The 18973-nt window shown below is 43.0% G+C and overlaps 1 protein-coding gene and 1 long non-coding RNA gene across 2 annotated transcripts in view; one reads left to right on the plus strand and one right to left on the minus strand.

The window, feature by feature from the left end:
* Positions 1 to 472: 472 nt before the first annotated feature.
* Positions 473 to 3541, minus strand: LOC146974755 (uncharacterized). The gene is made up of 3 exons (XR_015037627.1): positions 3326 to 3541; positions 2799 to 2960; positions 473 to 563 (listed from the first exon to the last, which is right to left on the minus strand). It is a non-coding gene; the product is annotated as an uncharacterized LOC146974755 (long non-coding RNA).
* The window catches only part of zbtb16a (zinc finger and BTB domain containing 16a), a 138640-nt gene continuing 122651 nt past the window's right edge, over positions 2985 to 18973 (plus strand). Inside the window, exons 1-2 of the mRNA XM_085798388.1 lie at positions 2985 to 3077; positions 6270 to 7590. Coding sequence (XP_085654514.1) covers positions 6359 to 7590 — 1232 coding nt within the window. The 5' untranslated portion in view covers positions 2985 to 3077; positions 6270 to 6358. The remainder of the gene's footprint in view (positions 3078 to 6269; positions 7591 to 18973) is intronic.

Raw genomic sequence — 18973 nt, forward strand, 5'->3', positions numbered from 1 at the left:
GCACAAAGGAAATAGCCAACCTTTGGCCATGCTTAGAGGTGGGTCAATCCTGCTGTCTTTGCTTCTTTCTGGCTGCATCCCACTGAGTCCTCTATCATCCAACTGGAATTCTTGTGTGTGTCTTTGAGGTCTCAAAGGCATCTGGTTGTACACACAAGAAATAAAAGATAATTGTGAGAAATATGAAAAGAGGAGGTTTGAAAGACAGGTTCAAACCTGGTCTTGTGTTTATGGTTTCAACAAGATGGCTTATCTCGAAAAGGTGGTTTTGGCTTTTTAAAAAATCTGTTGTGCACTTCTTAAATGAAAAAAAGTACAGAAATGAAAGTGAATGACTGAGATCAGATTATCGCAAGGCGCATAAGTTATTACTTGTATCTGAGAGACCGCACAGAGGAAGTGTTGCTGTAGCTGTAAAGACTTTTAAGTAGATCCCTAGAATCCCTGTGTAATGTCAGGCCAAAGCATTTGTCTGTCATTTGTTGTTTGGGCTGTCAGTCAAAAGACCTTCACAGGTCAAAGTTGGCAGCTCTTGAACACACTGAAGAACAATGGAGAGTAGGCTGGAAGACAACTATTGTTATTTGTTAATATTATTTCATATTGTCTCCTCAGCACACCACAAACCCAAGTGTGCTGTCAACCAGCGCTGATTGACCGAACACGTTGAGTGATCTGTTGCAGACACTGAATGACCCCGACCTCCCCCAGATAGTCGGCTCTGACCTGACCTGTCCATTGCTTCCATTTTATCAGGCTCAGTCAGTGGAGTGTTGATGTGAGCCTGAGGCACAGGGATGACTAAACTCATCATCCTGGATGATGAGGCACTTCCAGCTTTTTGGTCTCGCTGTAGTTGTGTTGTAAATGGTTCTTCTTGCACCACCTGGCAAAGCTCCTTATTTAAGGTGCCCAGCAACTCTCAGCTGGGTGTATTTTTATCTGCTTTCTCCATACAGTCAGTGGTGAATATATTTAGTGAATATTTGACCTCAGTATTTTCTGTCTGAGACTGTATGTATTCTTGAACCATTTACCAGTAATTCGTGTTTGTATTTCATCTTATCTTATCTGCAAACGATAGTGCTAGCACTCAAAAGAAAAAGCATGAATATCTGTACAAAATGATGATATATTGTGAGATATTTCAATAAATCATTGAAAACGGTGACCTGAAAGAGTAAAGGAGGATTAACAAAGCCCACAGGATCTGGAGAACAGAAATGTCTGCATGAATGAACGACATGAATGAATAAGATATCAATTTAAAAACATATAGTGCTTATTACATTATCTTCCTTTTTAAATGCTGGACAGTTTGTATCTGTGATTTAAGGAAAGCAAAAACTTACAGGGAGCACTTAAAGGCAGTTTAACAACAGGATTAAAATATAGTGAAATTAAACCATTGGGTAAAGAATTGCCTGCAGCCAGTGATCATCATTAAGGCAAAACATCAATCAAGTTCCACAGCTCTAAAGTATGCTTTTACTATAAAAGGCTCAGAGTTGGGCCATATCTGACCAAACAATTACAAGGTGTACTATTCACTGCATCCCTGGTTATTGGTCAACAGAAAAGGCAAGAGGAAAATTACAGCTATCCTGACAACCATGGGCTGTTATTGCACTAGAACCATCCAACTGAAAGTAATTTACTACACTGATCATTAAGATTGCATTTTCTATAAAACAGAATCCAGAGTGGTTTCTTTTGTTTCATGGATTTTCTTCAAATTAGTGTCACAGAACAGTTTCTGGAAAATTCTTGAAATTAGCAATGTCATCCTATTCTTTGATTGTTTGGCTCTTTTCTTTTGAAATAGAATTCTATAAAAGTCTTAAATTGTTGCCGTGTGTTTTTGCTTGCAAAATATTGTAAACCCACTTTCCAAGAATGTCTTTACATCTGAGGTGGCATCTAAAGTTACATTCAATGAAGCCAATGTGTAGAATGAATGTTGATGTGTTATAATTTTTACTGTTGCCTCTATGTCATTGACTAGCACTACAGTGGAGATCTGCCTGCTCTTATGTTGTTTCTGTGGTCATATGGCAGGTTACAAGGCTCTGACATCTGTAAAGGTTTCTGACTGTGATACCAGTTGGTCACATGACCGTATTTTAGTTGTGATTGGATGCATCCATCACAGGCTCATGATCCTAATCATGTAGTTTAACATCATGCACTTTGAATTACACGATTATTTAATATATGATCTGTTTTCCAGGCTTTGATAATTTTGCAGTTCTGTTACGCTCTATCCTCAGAGTTTGTCATCTGGATTCAAAGAGAAACATTTGATTCAAATAATAGATTGAAATGGAAGAGACGCATAATGGGGAGTAGGAGGCACTAATGCAGTGCTTGCACAGAAATACAAGCATATAAATAGCATACCATATACAACAACTCTAAGTGGTTTCTCCCAGTTAATACTGCACCGGTCGGGTTTTTGCATGATTTATTTGTTCCTCTGATTTCCAGCTGCTTTTCCTGCTTCCAATAGAAATATATATTTTAAGGCATAATCATTGTGGCTTTGTCATGGAGGGTGTGTATCATTTGAAAAACGCTGTTCAGCTAACCTATGCATTTATAATCTGCCCTGTGCTCTGCTGCTACTTGAACTGAGAGTGAACAGATTGAAAATAGTTACAGGGGGGGATCAGAAGTACCCACATTTGAGTTTTCCTACAGGTCCGCCAAACTCTTAAGTCTGCCCCTGGCTGGAGATTGAGCACAACTGTAGGCTGTATGTGCATTCAAACAGCTGGAGGGAGGGCAGTGTCGCTCACCTTTCACTGCCACACTGTAACACAGCCGTTTGACATGAGACAGCCCCCTAGGTGTCTCACTTTCTCAGTGTTTGTATGGGCTGGAGCGCAGCGCCGGCTGCCCGTCTGCCTGCTGCTCGTCTGGCTGACTGGCTGCGTTGACGTCAGCGCCGTGATGATTTGCTAAGGCGAGAGAAGAAAGGAGTTAGTGCGTGTTGAGAGAGCGGGTACTGCGAACTGCCTTACTATGCTGTAGCCCCAGTCCCCCTACACTATACGGAATCAAAACGTGCAACTTAGGTGAGTACAAATCCGGGCTAAACGGAGCTATAATTTCCCGGCGACAAGTGCCAGACCCGCTGCTCTGCATGCGTCTATGTTTTCTCTGTGTACTTTCATTCACCATATGGATGTTTTGATGCATGTATTGCGCTGGGGAACGTCTTGCTTGTCCCCGTTCAACCTCATGCTGAAGTTAACAGTAAACGCGACTTTGGCAAGCAAGTTGGATCTGCGCACCGGAGTGCTGGATGGAAACAAGTGTTTACCTGATTGCGCTGCAAGGTGTTGAAGTTTGCATTTACGCACGGAAGCCTATTGTAGAGATGTTAAGGTTGACGCAACCCCCCCTCTCGGTCTGGTTTAGTATGCTGGAGATCGCAGCCAGAGGACGTGAGGTCTGGCTGTTTCACCGGGAGCCAGACAACATATGACGCCTCGCTCCATGTGACTTTACTGGAGAAATCGCGTTTGCTCGTTTTGATGGAAATTATGCAATTTTTAGACAGCGACACTCTTGCCCGTCCTTGTGTCTCCAGACACACCAGTGTGGCTCATTTAGCCGTGATGACATCACGATGAGGACCGGAGACATCGGTCTCTATACTCAAAACAAGCCCCAAATCCAGTCACTGTACAGTCACACTACAATTGATTGACAGGCATCTGGTTGTTTGATTGGTTACCAATATTCGGCTTGCGGTCCCACGCGCAGCGTACTGTGAGGTGGGGAACTGGTAACAGATGCGATGGCAAATTGATTTGTTATCGAGACTGTCTGATCTCTGTCTTCTCCCTTTCACTTTTTCCTCTTTATCCTTTAGGCAGCTTTCCGTATTTCACCGCCGCTCTCTTTAATTATAGCAAAGCGGGTTGTGAGTATTTCACCCTGCCTCAAACAAAGTCCACCTGTGCGTTGATCAGAGGACAACTGCTTTGAATCTGCGAAGAGATCCTGGCAGCTGTCTGTCTCGTGTGTACTTTTTTAGCACGCTCAATGTCCCTGATTGTCCCCCTTAGAGACGCTGAACCATTTTGCTCTCTGCACATTTGTGTCTGTCAGTGTGGCTCATGGTCTGGAATATTGAACGCTGTTTATTCTTGTTGTGGCTGGGTCGCCAAGGCGCGCTACGGCAGACAACTCGTGATCAGATTGATTATGCTGCCTTTCGGTGAAGTCGGCCTAATGTGGTTATTGTCAGCGGTCTACATTGTCCTCCAGGGAGGAAATCTCTCCTGGCTTAATGTACTTAATGTAGTGCGCGATGTTTTGCATAATGCATAACGCTGTGTATAATTTGTCTGGTGCGGCTGGCCGGCATTAACACCGTCTAGACGCACGCAGACCTTCCTCTTATTAATAGAGAGCTAACGGGGGTGATAAAGTCTCCAAACAGCAACTTTGCATTGTGTCCCAGGGAAGCCACGGCATCGGTTGATAGCCCACAGAGCGCAACAAGCATTGATCATTGACGGGGCCATAAATCGCAGCTATTGGCATACCTGTAATAAAGATAATGTCGGGGTTTAGGCATGACCTCTGTTGACTGAGACACGGAGCTCAGTTAAATGAGAACCTGTGGTTTCATCATTACCTATCCTATATCGATCTTGTCAGTGTGCCGAAAAGACAAACTGTCCTGTGACCCATAAGCCGGCAGGATTATTTATTTTCCATGATCCTAGCCGCAAACAATAGGGGCCAGCACCATTTATCTCCTGTATATTTTGGTTTAGGCTTTAATGAATGCATGCTTTTCAAGTGATCTTCTATATCTGGAGGTAATTGATATTTTTTAAAGTCGTCTCTAGTTGTAAGGTTGATGATATTTCCTTTTTGAATCTGTGCCTGTTCTTACGCTGGGAGGAAGGAAAAGAAGTGCTCAGAAACTTCTCTCTCCCTGTTATGTGTTTGTTAAAATGAAAATGAAGCTGTTTTGAAAAATGACACTGAAGATTCCAAAAATTAAAATAAAGTTTTTTCAAAATTACAATTTCTAAATAGAAAATAAATTATGATGAACAGGGCAAAATGAGCCGTAAAGCTGGTATATTCACTGGATTGAGCAGACAAAAAAATTGGCCATCAATAAGATCATGAAAAATTTGGGTCAATGGAGGCGCCTGGCTGCTAGTCATTCATTCATTTATCACCCATGATATAATGTAGTGCCAAGACTGTTTATTTAATTAGTATAATGAAGAGAGTAGAATTTTATTATGAGGTTGAGTAAAATATTTCCCTGTGCGGTTGAATTAACCTCAGTAACAGAGATAATCATTTATGTAAAGTGCAAATAGTGGTGAAAGTGTTTATTTAATTAAAGCCTTTCTTCATTATTTCAGTGTTGGGGAAAGTATGATGTAGATATGAGGTGGAGCAACATGTTGCCCTGTTAACTTGAATAATTGAGTTAACAACAGTCACAGAGACAGTGCCTCATGTAGGATTTTCAACATTAGTGACCGAGAGAGCAGAGCAGGGTGTTTGGTGCGGCAGCGTTGTGTGCTTGTGCCTCATCCTGCTTTCCTTTCCACCCATTTCTGGCCGCTGCTCTCTGCTCCCGTCTGTGATGGGAATACTGAGTAAGATGCTATTTAATTTCAGAAAGGCTGCTGACGGTCTTTGTGAGCCAAGCAGCAGTGAAAAACCACAATTCACACTTGTTTAACCGGTGTACATCCCCATCAGATAACCAAATGAAGACATCTTTTTAACATAACATATGTTGGACTGATTGGTATGCAGGGTGAGCCTGTTGGACGGCTCACAAATTGTCTCCCTTCAGAAATCTACAGTCCGTACCATCCACTCATTTTAAGAACAATGCTACCGTGCAGAGTGTTTACCATCCCCGCAGAATATTTACAATTAGAAACTCCACTTACAATTTAAAACACTTCACACCTGCCATTTACAAATTAAATAGTGGTATGGTTGAAATAAATTTATTGACAGATTAATTCTATTTTTATTTTCAGGATGTGATTAATGAATGTGCTTTGCATACGTTTGTGGAAAAGCAGCAGCTGTGGAAATGTATATATTTTTTGTGTTTTACTTCAAATAACATTCATTAAAATTTAGAAAATAAAAAAGATAACATTTTAAAGAGTAAAGACCAAAAGGGTAGGTCTGCAAAACATGTTTGCTGTTGCGTCAGAATTTACCAGAACTGATGTTTTTCTTTTTCATTCTGTTTCACCATCTAGGTTTCATCTTGTTTACAAAGATAGCTAAAAACACTGCTGAGCGGGGAAGGCGAGCCTCATGAGTCGGCCTCGTGGATTGCATCGACATAATGGATTTAACTAAAATGGGTATGATCCAGCTCCAGAACCCCAACCACCCGACTGCCCTGCTGCAGAAGGCCAACCAGATGCGTCTGGCTGGGACTCTGTGTGATGTGGTCATCATGGTAGACAGCCAGGAGTTCCACGCTCACCGGACTGTGCTAGCCTGCACCAGCAAAATGTTTGAGATCCTCTTCCACCGCAGCAGCCAGCATTACACCCTGGACTTTCTTTCACCAAAGACTTTTCAGCAGATTTTGGAGTATGCTTACACTGCCACGCTACAGGCCAAGGTGGAGGACTTAGATGACCTTCTGTATGCAGCAGAGATCCTAGAAATTGAGTATTTGGAAGAGCAATGCCTCAAGATCCTGGAAACGATCCAGTCCTCAGATGAGAATGATGTGGAGGTTAATGTTAATGATGGGAGTACGGAGGAGGATGACGAGCGCAAAGGCCACAATGGCGCCAAGAACTCTAAACAACATTCCACAGGGAGTCACTATCTGTCAGGTACCCAGGAAATCTCTGCCATGTCTGGCATGGTGGACCAGAGTCCCTCTGTCTCCACCTCCTTCGGTGTCTCCACCCTGAGTCCCACCAAAGCTGCTGTGGACAGCCTGATGAGCATCGGCCAGTCTCTGCTCCAGCAGGGCTTCGGTGGTGAACACATCCACGTCAACGCTCCTCACCTGATGACTGAGATCAAGACCGAAATGATGCAAGTGGACATGGGCGGCAACGGCCACGACAGCCCTCAGAACATGGACTCCAGCGCCCCCAATGGAGAGCGAAGCGGGGAGGACAGGAACCGAGATGGTCCCGGAACACCCACCAGGAGCAGTGTCATCACCAGTGCCCGTGAGCTGCATTACGTCCGCGACGACGGCATGGGCGACCATCAAGCTGAAGTCAGCCAGATGGGGCTGGAAGCAATGGCTGGAATGACAGAGAAGCACCTGGCCTCGCTGTACGCCCTACCTGTCAACCACAAATCAGATGCCATCATGTCAATGCCGGCATCCATGGCCTCTGCTCTCCCCATGTCCCCAGCCCTGGCTATGTCTATGGACTTTAGTGCCTACGGGGGACTCCTGCCTCAGAGCTTCATCCAGAGAGAATTCTTCAGCAAGCTCGGGGAGCTGGCAGTGGGCATGAAACCAGAAGGCAGGAACCAGCATGAACGTTGCAATGTTTGCAGTGCAGAACTGCCAGATAACGAAGCTGTGGAACAGCACAGGTAAGCCAAGTTTTCTTTTTGAGTAGCTGCTTGCTTATTGTTTTGGCCTTGAAATTTATAGCACTTGACGGCCTTCCAGCACAACAGTTTTTAATTTTTTTTTTTTTTCAATGAATCACATTTTAATGGCTTATGCAAGATTTCTCTCACAATGTTTTCATGTGCAACCAAAAGAGAAAATCTTAAGACATATGGCCTCAGACTTTCCAAACACCTTGCTAATTATACATATTACAAACATAATTGCCAATTGCTATGGGTAACAGGGACTCACTTAAATACCTTTCCCAGTCGTAAGTCGCCTGTTTTTGACTTTGAGAATGGGAAAAAAAATACAGTGGATCTTTTCAGGAATCTGCACGTGGAGATTAGATGAATTTAATTTTGTTTTTGTTTTTTTTGCTTTCTTAAGCTCATACCGCTCATTTTGAATGTCCATGATCATGACAACCAGCTCCACACATCTGTTGTATATGAGTATGTGACATCCCCTGATGGACGCATACTTTACTTGTGTGTGTCTGGCAGCTCAGGCCCAGACATACACCCCTTCAATAACTGCCAAGGCTGTCCAGGTGACTGCCGAAGCAGTGCTGTCGTAACATTGTCTAAGACAATTAGTCACACCTTACAAGATGTGGGCGGCAGCTATCACGCACTTACCAAAGTGGTTCCCCCTCATCCTGGACCCAGCCCCCCTCCCCTTTCTCATAACTGCACAAGGGGGGCCCTTATTAGCTTGATAGCCGGAGTAAACGGTCAGCTCAGGAAATGAGTGTTGAACCTGGGCTCTGAGAAAAGGAGGTAGTTCTAGGACAGGGGAGTGGCAGTAAACCAGCACAGCACTATTTCAATCAGTACATAAAAATAAATCTCAAAGGCCTGGAAAACGTATCTTTTTCCAAACTTGCTGCATGTTCCATGTCATAGCCCAGTCGTACGTCTTCATTCGTCATTATATACATCTCTGCATCTGTCACTCTTTTATCAGCCTTGTGGAATGTACTTGCACCACTTCTTTTGTGGGTTTTGCACAGTCAGTGTTTTTGTGACTAAAGGCCTTTTCTTACCTTGAGGGCCACCTTCTCACCTTGTAATGTTTGCTTAAATCAATAGGAATGCACAGTGGTTAAAGTTCACATGAGGATTTGAACCCCATCACCCGTCCTCTCATGCGTCAGCCGGTATTTTGGTATGCACGGCTAAGAGCTGGACTGATTCAGTCCAAGTTGCTCAGTCTCTAAGTCTGTCTCAATCTTGTCTGTAATAAATAGAGAATATGAAAGAATTTGGCTTTTAAGATATAACCCTAAAGAGAGGTGTCCTTCCTTGCAGCCTCACGCTGCATTAAAGTGCAGTTGTTTTTACTCAGTTTTATATATTGGTGGTCACTTGCATCAGTCAGTTACTTTGTAGTTTTTTGATGTTTCTTCTTAAAGTGCACAGATTTGTGTGGCCTTTATGAGTGCTCATTATTCATTGAATAAAAGGGGAATTTCTGCCTGGACTGACACTATGAATCTTTAAAATAAAACAGCCACTGTAGAGGCAAATTTTTTTGGACTTCATCCTAAGCAGGCTTTAACAACGGCTTTAAAATGCACCATAGCCTCTGTGAAAGATGCGGCAATGTAGGCTCACTGTGTTAAAGGACAGGCTACACTTGTCTCTGTCTTGAGAAAAGTCTGGCGTGTGAAATGGTTGCCTGTGTTTCAAGAGGAATTTCATCAATTCGCTCAAGCTGGGAAATCTTGTATCAAAGGAGATTTCCAAACGGTTTCATGCATTGATCTTCCCGCTTCGCCCCATAGCATACTAATGGGTTAATTTAAACTGGTTGATACACCGACACGACACTGTTTAATATTGTACACGCTGTCCTGACAGCCTCCTGAAGTGTAGAAATCAAACATTGCATCATCCGCTGTCTACTTTGCCATCCGCACATGAAAGGTCTGCTGTGCTGCCCTGAGATGCTTGATAATTCAGACGCTCCTCGTGTCCTCGCAAATTCCAATGTGGGTCATTTGATAGCATATCAAGACTGTTTTTTTTTTTCTTCTTTGTATAGCCTGTCAAGGTGCTGATTCTTTTGATGTGAATACAAGATGTTTTATTTCAGACGAGCGGAGTCGTGTTCCCTCGGACTAATTACACATCATTTCCCCACCGCCACTGTGTCAGGGTCACCGCTGCCTGCAACAAACACATAAAAAAAGTTGGCAGAGTTCAAATAGTGCAGGCAGGTCAAGTCAAACATGAGTGTAATTGTTTCCAGATGTGGCGCAGGTCATTGGTATGAGGTGTCTGTGTGCATGCGTCTATGTTAAAATGAATGCACCAGAAAGTACCCACTTCCTGTATAAATTTAGTCTTTGCTCCCTTTCATTCCTCTGTGCCCTGGATTATATCATAAAAAACACCCACCCAGACTGAATACGTTTAATACTGGCTCCACAAGTGGTCTGTAGGGAGTCCCCTATAGAATAAAAGAATCATGTAAGATAAGATGTGTAAGCACAGTCGATGCTACCTTGAATCAGAGCTTAATTACTTCATTGGATCAGTTAAGTTTTTAATTTTTTTGATAAGATAGCTCCTCAGTCAAATAAAATTTTGTTCATTTTCATTAATTTATTTGGAGTTTTCGGACAACATTAAACAATAGAGAACTTTGCTTTCTCCAGTGTTAATTATGATATGATACATTCATTTTGTGGCGACCTCCCAAGGAAATGTATGACCTAAAAGGAGAGCCCAGACTTCTTAGGTGCCTGTTTCCGTTTACTGAATCAAGGCAATCCGCATCTGACCAAAACAACTTTTCTCCTCCATCTCCCCTTCAGCAGCACCCCCCCTCCCACCACCTCCCCACTGACAAGCCCCAGATTTATTTCTTAAAGGAAGCCCAGGGTGAGCGTTGTTGCGGCTTCAGGGAGACAGGATTACAGCAATATTTTAGTAACCCTTGCACTGAGAAAATAATCAACACAGGAAGGGCCTGAGTGATTATTGGGAAAATAAATGCATGATGCAGGGGGCTAATTCTGCAGAGGCAGGGGAAGGAAAAAAAAACCCTCCACTGCTTGGTATTCCAAACACAGCATCCAATTCACGGGAACTAGCCTTGGGTTTATCTCTTTCACTTAATCGTCCATTCTCATGCAAATGACTGACCCTCGCTGTAATGTACATCACATAAGTGAAAAAAGAGCCTATTTTAAAAGAGAGCTTTTCCAACATATAGCCGTTAAACATTACTGAAAACCATCAATGCTTTAACTCTGTCTTTTCATAGAAGAGACGAGGATTTTTTTTTTTCTTTCCAAGGGGCAGAGGGAGGGGTATATGAATGAGACAATTCAATGAATCCCTGCCTCCCCTCTCTGTTTTTGATCATTTTATTTTTTATTATTGATGGAACTATTGGGGTAAGAGCAGGGGGTGGGGAAAATAATCACCCCTGCATTAACCCCCGCACGCGCGCACACTCCTGTGTTCATTACTGTTCACACACATTCCCCCCATCATCAGCAGCAGCAGCAGCCAGCGCTCACTCTTCCATTTCCTCTCCCTTTGTGGCAAAGGGGGACGGAGGGCGCTCTAATACCCCGGGCCCCAGGTGTTTAAACAGCGGGCCCAAGGCTCTTATCTGTGCATATCAGAGAGGGACAGATAACCCTTGGCACTCCTCCTCAGTAAACCAAGAGCAGATTGAGCCCAGATAGTGGCCCATAGCGTTTGTTGCAGGTGATAACGATGTATGCACACGCACACACGCGCACACATGCATATACCCTGCACATCGACGGGAGGCCACTGGAAGGCACACAAGTTTTTTCCCTCTCCTCATTGACACTTGTGCGCTTTGGCCACTATCAACCATTAACCACAGCTTTCTTACAATACATCCACAGCGTGAGGAGCTGGCTACTTGGGTTTGAAGTGACAACCGCGATTGGCTGCAGGCTGTTCAAGAAAAGAATGGTAGATGCTGGCTGAAGAAAATCTCAGGAATCAGTTTATCTCCCATATAAAGCAAGATCTTGAATTTCCCCTGAGTTGTTATTTTAAGAATCTAATTTCCTAGATTGACAAGTGTCTCAACCTTTCACAACCATCTGTGGTGATTTCCACTTCCTCATCCCTCTTTAGTCTCCCTCAGGCTCCTCCTTCTTTGCCTTGGTTTGGTTTTTGTGGCTCCATTTAAATACAAAGATCTTCACAAGTGTCAGTCAAATCAACAGTTGAGAAGCCTGCAGGTTTTTTATATTTATTTTTTTATGACAGCTACAGTCAACAATCAAATCATTGATTTTTGTTCTGATAGCAGCTGCCATAATGTAACTGAGTGATTTTGGTGAGTTTGGTGGGACTAGCTGGCAATTTAGAATAAAAAGAGAGACTTTCCTCAGATTTGCAGCAGTTTGTCTGTTCGGGCTCTGTAGTAGTTGAATGGCTTTTGATGGCGCTTCTGACCGCAGTGGCTACTGCTATCATCAAACCGCACTGATGTCCCACTGTGAAACACTCATCAGAAACAACACAGGCCATGTGATGGCAACTCTTGCGATGTGCTAGCAGCAACTTCTCTCTCTCCATTCCCTCTCTGTTTATTCCTAAATGTTGTCACATATAGTACGGGACCGTCTCATATAGCAGCTAACTGAAAGGCTCAGAGGCAGCAGCAACTAATCAGGCAATTTTTTCCCCCATCCGCATCCTAGGAGCCACGAGGGGTTGCTAGAGGGTCTACGTGACTTAAATTCTGTCAGACATCTGTGCGATTTGACCAAAATGTGTGACCGCACTCACTGCACATGTGCGAGAGCATTTAAAAAATGTCCTCCTTGAGAGATTGCAGTTTGATTTCTGGTGTTCCTGCGTGCTTTGCGTCCACGTACGTACACAGACATTCGGTGTGGTGTGTGTAATGTCAGACCTAGCTGGTAGTTTCCTATGCTGCACTTCAGGAAGTGTCTGAGTGTAAAGGAAAAGAGAAAGTTGGCAGGCAGTTTGTAAAAATGATGTGTGTGTTTGAGGTAGCTTGTCAGATATTTGCTTCTTTGTCCCACTCGTGCTCTCAGGATACAGTACGTCACCTCTGGCCTGACATAAAAATAACTCTAACTAAAGCAGCAGCAGCAGCAGCAAGCTTATGATCCTAACCTGTAAAACTGTGCAAGCATTTTCCTGTTTCCTGAAAGCAGCCCAGCAACAAAGCATCTATTACATGGCAGTGGATTACCCTCTATTTGAAATCACTCAGTGAGCTAAGTCTCCCCGGCTTGCACTCAGAGGTACAGTACATGTTGGTGTAATAATCCAATAGCACAAAAAGCCTCACTCAACAAAAACACCTCTCCAAGAAATACCCTAACCACAGACAGCAGCAGAGGGGTTTATTCAAGTTGGGCTGCCACATCGTCTCTCTCTTTTTATCCTCACACAGGTGCCTTTTTTGCCCTTATTGGAGGTGCGGTGTTTGTTTATGCCCCCGAGGAACTGCCGCTTTGACCGGGCCCACGGTGATAGACGCAGCCGAGGCAGCTGCTGGCTGAGGCCCAATTATAGACAGGCTTTAAAAGGCTCTGGTTGAACCGTAAAGATTTACACCGCCATCGCTCTGATCTCAGATCTGGGCTCTGTCCTTACTGTCAGGATAGGGAGATGTATCGATTAAAGACTTAGCACAGGGGGCTACATCATGTGGAATGCACTACACACACACACACACACACACACACATCTTTGTACAGATCAAGCATTTTACTGTCACGCAGTCTTGCACTTACATCATGTGGCGAGTCACCTTCTTACATCTGCTGAAACTTTTTCTGAAGAAAAAGAGGAATTAGAATTCATTTGTCAATCGATTTAAAAAAATGTTGTAATTAGTCGCGAGTAATTTATCAACAAATCAATTGCATTTTTGTCCACTTAAATCTGAAGCGTATAACAAATATTTATGTTAAATCATCAAATTCATGTAAACACAAAGAAAGTATATTTAAATTTAAAGACTAATTTAATGGCTTTCTTTAAACTTTGAATACAGTTTCTCTCCTGAGAAGTACAAAAAGGCAACAGAAATAATAACAAAACCCAGGCCTACATGTGTTAAAGTCATAGACTGTATGGTTAAAGTGCAGGTTGAATATCAAAACCATCCAAACCAGACCAGACCACTTCTGCGCATGCGGCAACAATTTCTCTTTTAACTTTTCCTCCTACTGCGCTGGCGTGAACGGAACACTTTACGGAGCTAGGCGCTGCAGACGTGCATGAAAAAACAAGCACATTGCATTGAATTTCCCTCTGTAAAATAAATTCAATGTAGAATGATCCGTTCACTGTAAAACATTAATTTATTGATGTAAATGAGGTGATGTAGCCCTGAGGCAGCGCTGCTCTTCTGTCCAGTTCACACATGAAGCTTCACTTTTCATTCGAACAAACTAATAAACAGCTAAACAAACATTAAACAACTAATCAGTGAGACCAATATTTATCTCCTAAAAAGAATTAAACCAGCCAGCAGTAAACCTCTAAAGACCTGTGGGTAAGTTAAACGGCTCTCTGTCTTACCCCAGGATGATGACGCAGGGCTCCTGCCTCTGTGATGACCCGCTGGTCCCGGCCGCTGCTCCCACAGGTGGAGCTTCACTTCTCCCAAAACATCGGAGCAAACTTCCAAACAGGCATCATTTGGATAAACTAACTGCATATTGGGATCTAAACGGTTAATTACTGGCATGAAAAAATACAAAAACTTCATAAAGTGAAGAATGACAGCGTTACAGCTGGTACATCGCTCTGCCTGGTTTGCCTGCACACGTCACCAAAGGTTATTATGGGTCAGTCGCCACCAGAAGTAAACAAAACAACGTCAATTGCATTACTTTTTTTTAACACATTAAATGTTTAAAATGAATCGTCAAAATTAACTCGTGAACTCTGACAGCACTACTTTTTTTCCAAGGTGAGGTGGAAAAAGAGAAGGGCAACATCGAGAGAAAGTTGCAGGGGGGGGGGGGGCGGTGGAGGCGGGTTTACCATCCAGACAGTGGCTATGGCAATGGAAGGAGGTGATCTAATCAGTAGGCTGATTAGATCACCACCCTCGCTGAGATAAGAGCAGAGGGAGGTGCTTGTGCAATAAAAGTTAGCAGCTTGACTTGGTGCGACCAGCTGCCTCTATGTGGCTAACAGCGCTCGGCAGACGTGGCCTTTGCTGATGCGGTCTGGCAGGGGCTGCTATGAAACGAACACACTGAGGCCCCTATCTTTTGTCCCTGTGGGGGCCTTGTGGTCTGGAGGGAGGGATAAGGATAACATACTGTACTGGAAGTTGGCCTTGTGTGTGTGTTCATGTGAGCATGTGGGGTTTTTTTTTTCCTCTTATTTTGTTTTGTGTTGTTGTGAGGGTGGGGGGTGGGGGCAGTGGCTTGGTGAGGGGCTCAATGGGAGTACTAATTACAGCCAGTTATCAGGTGACATGCAAATGTGTTATCGGCCTTAACTTCCTGATGTCTATCTTTTCCCCCAGAAGCTGCTGTGAGTGTTGGCAGAGGAAGAGGTTGTGCCTCTGCTCCTCTGTAAATACACAGTGTGTGTGAATTTCAGCAGGGAGTGTACTTTGATAGCATTTATTTTTTATTTTTGTAAAACCTTTTTCACAATTAGCAGACTCCCTTCACTTGGCATACTTATTACTTTCTTACTGTATTAAGGTGCATGCATCATTGTCAGCTTTCCCATTAAAAAAGAAAAAGTCAATAGAATTAGAATGATCTGGCCTTAAAGCTGAGTGGGTTTTAGTTCTAGTTCATAGAGTCTTGCCTCTGTTCTCCTAGACCTGAACGCTCTGGGTTCTAATCCCATCGATATCCTATTAGCATCCCCTCTCTGGGTCCCCGCCACATGAAAGAAGATGTGTCGGTTCCCCCTCTCTGATTCTATCGCTCTGGCAGACCGTAGGGAGGACGGCCACAATGAGCAAATGTGCTGGAGCCAAAGGGCCAACCCGAGTGTGCTCACAAATGTCCTGTGAGTGTGTGTATGTGTGAAAAAGCTGCCACCGCCACCTCAGAGGCCCCCTAGCCTCCCTGGGAAGTATCAAACCAGAGCCCTCCGCGGGCTTCCAGCGAGAGAGCTTCTAATTAGCCTCTTTGTTGCCACTTGAATGGTTTGCCAGAGATTGGCAAGGGGCCCCAATGGAGTGATACCAGCACGCTAAGAAGCTGGTCATAAAAATTACCCCCCATTCTCTCCACCGTCACCTGTCACAAAGGAGCTCTCAGGTAGGAAACTGAGGCCAGAGCAGCACCATGTGAGCTTTTAATCCACCTCTTCAGGGGCAGAGGAACTGTGTTTGCTCAACAGGTGGATGCTCGGTTAGGGCTCGCTGTCTGCTTGTAAAACCCCACTCTCTGCAGTATATAAATGAAAAGTGAAATTAAAATATCCATAACGGCATCCGTTAATGACTGTTACAGAGAACACACAATTAATAAGCAAAGCTCGTTATACTATTGTTTAAATGTTAAAAGGAAGATGTGTTCATGAGCATGCTGTTGATAGAGGAAGGTGAAAGTACAAAAACTGGAAATGCATTGAAACGTATGAAGGAACTTGTAGGAATCACTTCCTAATGTTGTCACTTATAGAGAGGGACAGAGAACAGTGATCCAAGTGAAGCTTCTGGCCACATCCTTTTGATTTTTTTTTTTTTTAAACGCAAACATGTACTGTATTTCTGGTATGGAACCCTGAACAATATATAAGTCTAAAAAACTTAAGCTTAATTCAAACCGGAACTTAAAAAAGGCTGCAAATAGACAGGTCTGTAGGTTTTATGGTTTTCACAGGTTACGTACTATTGAGAACCCATCGACCAGAGATAGAGCGTGACTTTGTATTTTATGCTTATTATAGCAACTTGGTGACAATTCTTGACACTTGCACCTATTAGTAATTTTGTAATTTTTTCCACTGAATTCATATCCTGTCTTGCATGACAAGATATGACACAAAATGTAAATGTCACATATACAGTGACATGGCATCAAGAAGTCAGTCACTTTTGTGAGTGTCTGTTGTATGTGGTCTGGACTGTTTACTTGAGCGCTGTATTTGATTCACAACACAAACTACTGGTGTTACTTGTTAATAATTTGACAACATTACTCCCTCAGGTTAATTAACAAACCTGGTTTAGACCTTGGACCCTTTTTTAAGATACAAAGGAATCAGAATTTTATTAGCAGAGATGAGCATCATTGTGTTAACACAAAGCCTCTCTGCCCAGCACCCTGTCGTACAATGCTCTCAGTCTCAGATCTACACTTGTGGCATCCGACATGCTGCTCGGTGAGCGTCGTGGCAATGAATGTCAAGGCGACTTGGAGCTTTAGCGCCGACCGACACGTTTTAAGCTCCACTGTAATCCAGGAGGGATCAGTTGGGTAAATCATGGCATAAAGCTTAAAACTATAATTGATTTATGTATTTGCTGACCGAAGACGCCCAGAGAGATTACCAGAGGGAGAGAGCTGATGATGGATAGGCCGGCCCCCTCACACAGGCTGCATGAGAGGTGGGGGTTGAATTCAATTGAAGGGAGATTTGTCTGCTTGAAGAGCAAGAATGTCTGAAAACATGAGAGGAACTCTGAGAATAAATGTGTTTACTCTCCAGGTTTACAAAATCATGACTGTATATTTTAGTTTTTAACGATCATTTTTCCACTAGTTTTGAATTTGTATGTATTTTAACTGATATAAAGGAACATAAATAGTAGCTCATATTTCTATTGTGTAAAATAATTGTATCCCGTCATATAAAATCTGCGTGTCTGGAGTTGCATTATGGTGTGGTTTTTGCGATTTCCATAGACAACTAATGCAGTGTTGACCAGCCGTACAAGAAGGATACATCTCACTGCATCACCAGTAGCTTCCACAAAAAACACAAATTAATCCATTATAAAAAGTCAACTGTGCTACTTTCCATGGCTATTTCTTTTCTTTTTTTTTTTTTTCTTTTTTTTTTTTTTTACATTTTTAACTATTAGTTAAATGTATGATATTTTAGTTTTAGTCCCTGATAATTTGGGGCTTCTTTTAATATATTTTCAGAAGACATTAAATAACAATTTATCTAACAAACAATTCCACAACTCAACAAGGTCAGCCTGCCCACCCTCCCAAAAAGATTTCAACCTTAGAAATTTGGCAAATTGTTACATTTCATATTTTATTTGTAACTGTTCAATTTATCTCTGCCAAAGGTGTAAGGCAATCTGAAAACACTAACATATTACTTTGATTTTAATTCTGTTTATTTAGTTTTTTTTTTTTTTTTGCTCAATCACAAATTAAATCAAGTAATATTAGATTCTGGCAAAAAAAATCAAAACTAGTGAGCCCTGTAATTATGATGTTTTGTATTGTGGTGAAAAGATGAAATGGATGTATTTACTCTTAGACCAGACTCATTAATCACCTTGGCCATTGACTGGAATATGTCAGATTATGACATTATCAGTCTACCCATAATTGGCATCATAATTCCCAGATTGCCACTGATGAGGTATTTGAGAGTGAGCGCCATTTAATCGGTCAGATGGTTTTCCTGCCATAATCAGCCCATGAATCTCTCTCGTGACACATTATGAATCCCCTCTTTCTTGTTTACTGCCTCACTGTCAGGCATCTCCAAGGTCTCTCTTGACCGCTCCCAGATTGTTTTGTGTTTGTCTGTTTGTCCCTGGGCCCTGAAAGGCGAGAGTGGGATAGTAAAAGAGGAAGGAGGAGGGAGAAAAAAAAGCCATTCCATTTCCTGGACTGATCACTGAAGCGGGTGGCTCTGACATGTCATGACTCAAACAGCATCATTTCTGCCAGTCCTGTCTCGCCACTGACCTTACAAATGATGCTGTAGGTTCCCGCCATATGCCATTAAGCATGGTGTAAAACAGGATGGAGTTTTATCCCCCCTCATATTTGCACCAGCACCTAGAAACTCTCTGCAGTTTTCACTCCCTGCTCTCACCTTTCAGAAAAGAAAAGCAGATTACAGCAGCAGTTTTCCCTCTGATGGTTTTGTCCATATACTGTCTTCTTTCACCTCTTCCTTCCCTGCTTGTGTTTTATTGCCTCCTGTGAGTGTTGGTCTGAAGCGAGGAGCTGGAGCTTCCCTAACAGGTGTTTGGGTGCTTATCGCCCACGTCTGTGCCCTTATCTCTGGCCCTCAGCTTCCTGCATCCTCTCTCTTGCATGCCTCAGAGTGGGGATATATTTCACTTAGCCTCTGACCCGAAACCTTCCTCGCTATCTCCATGGGTCTCTCTCTCTCTCTCTCTCTCTCTCTTTCTTACACA

This window comes from Trachurus japonicus, chromosome 14 (genome assembly GCF_045865225.1).
Source record: "Trachurus japonicus isolate A0001 chromosome 14, Traja_1.0".
In the NCBI taxonomy this organism is placed as follows: Eukaryota; Metazoa; Chordata; class Actinopteri; order Carangiformes; family Carangidae; genus Trachurus; species Trachurus japonicus.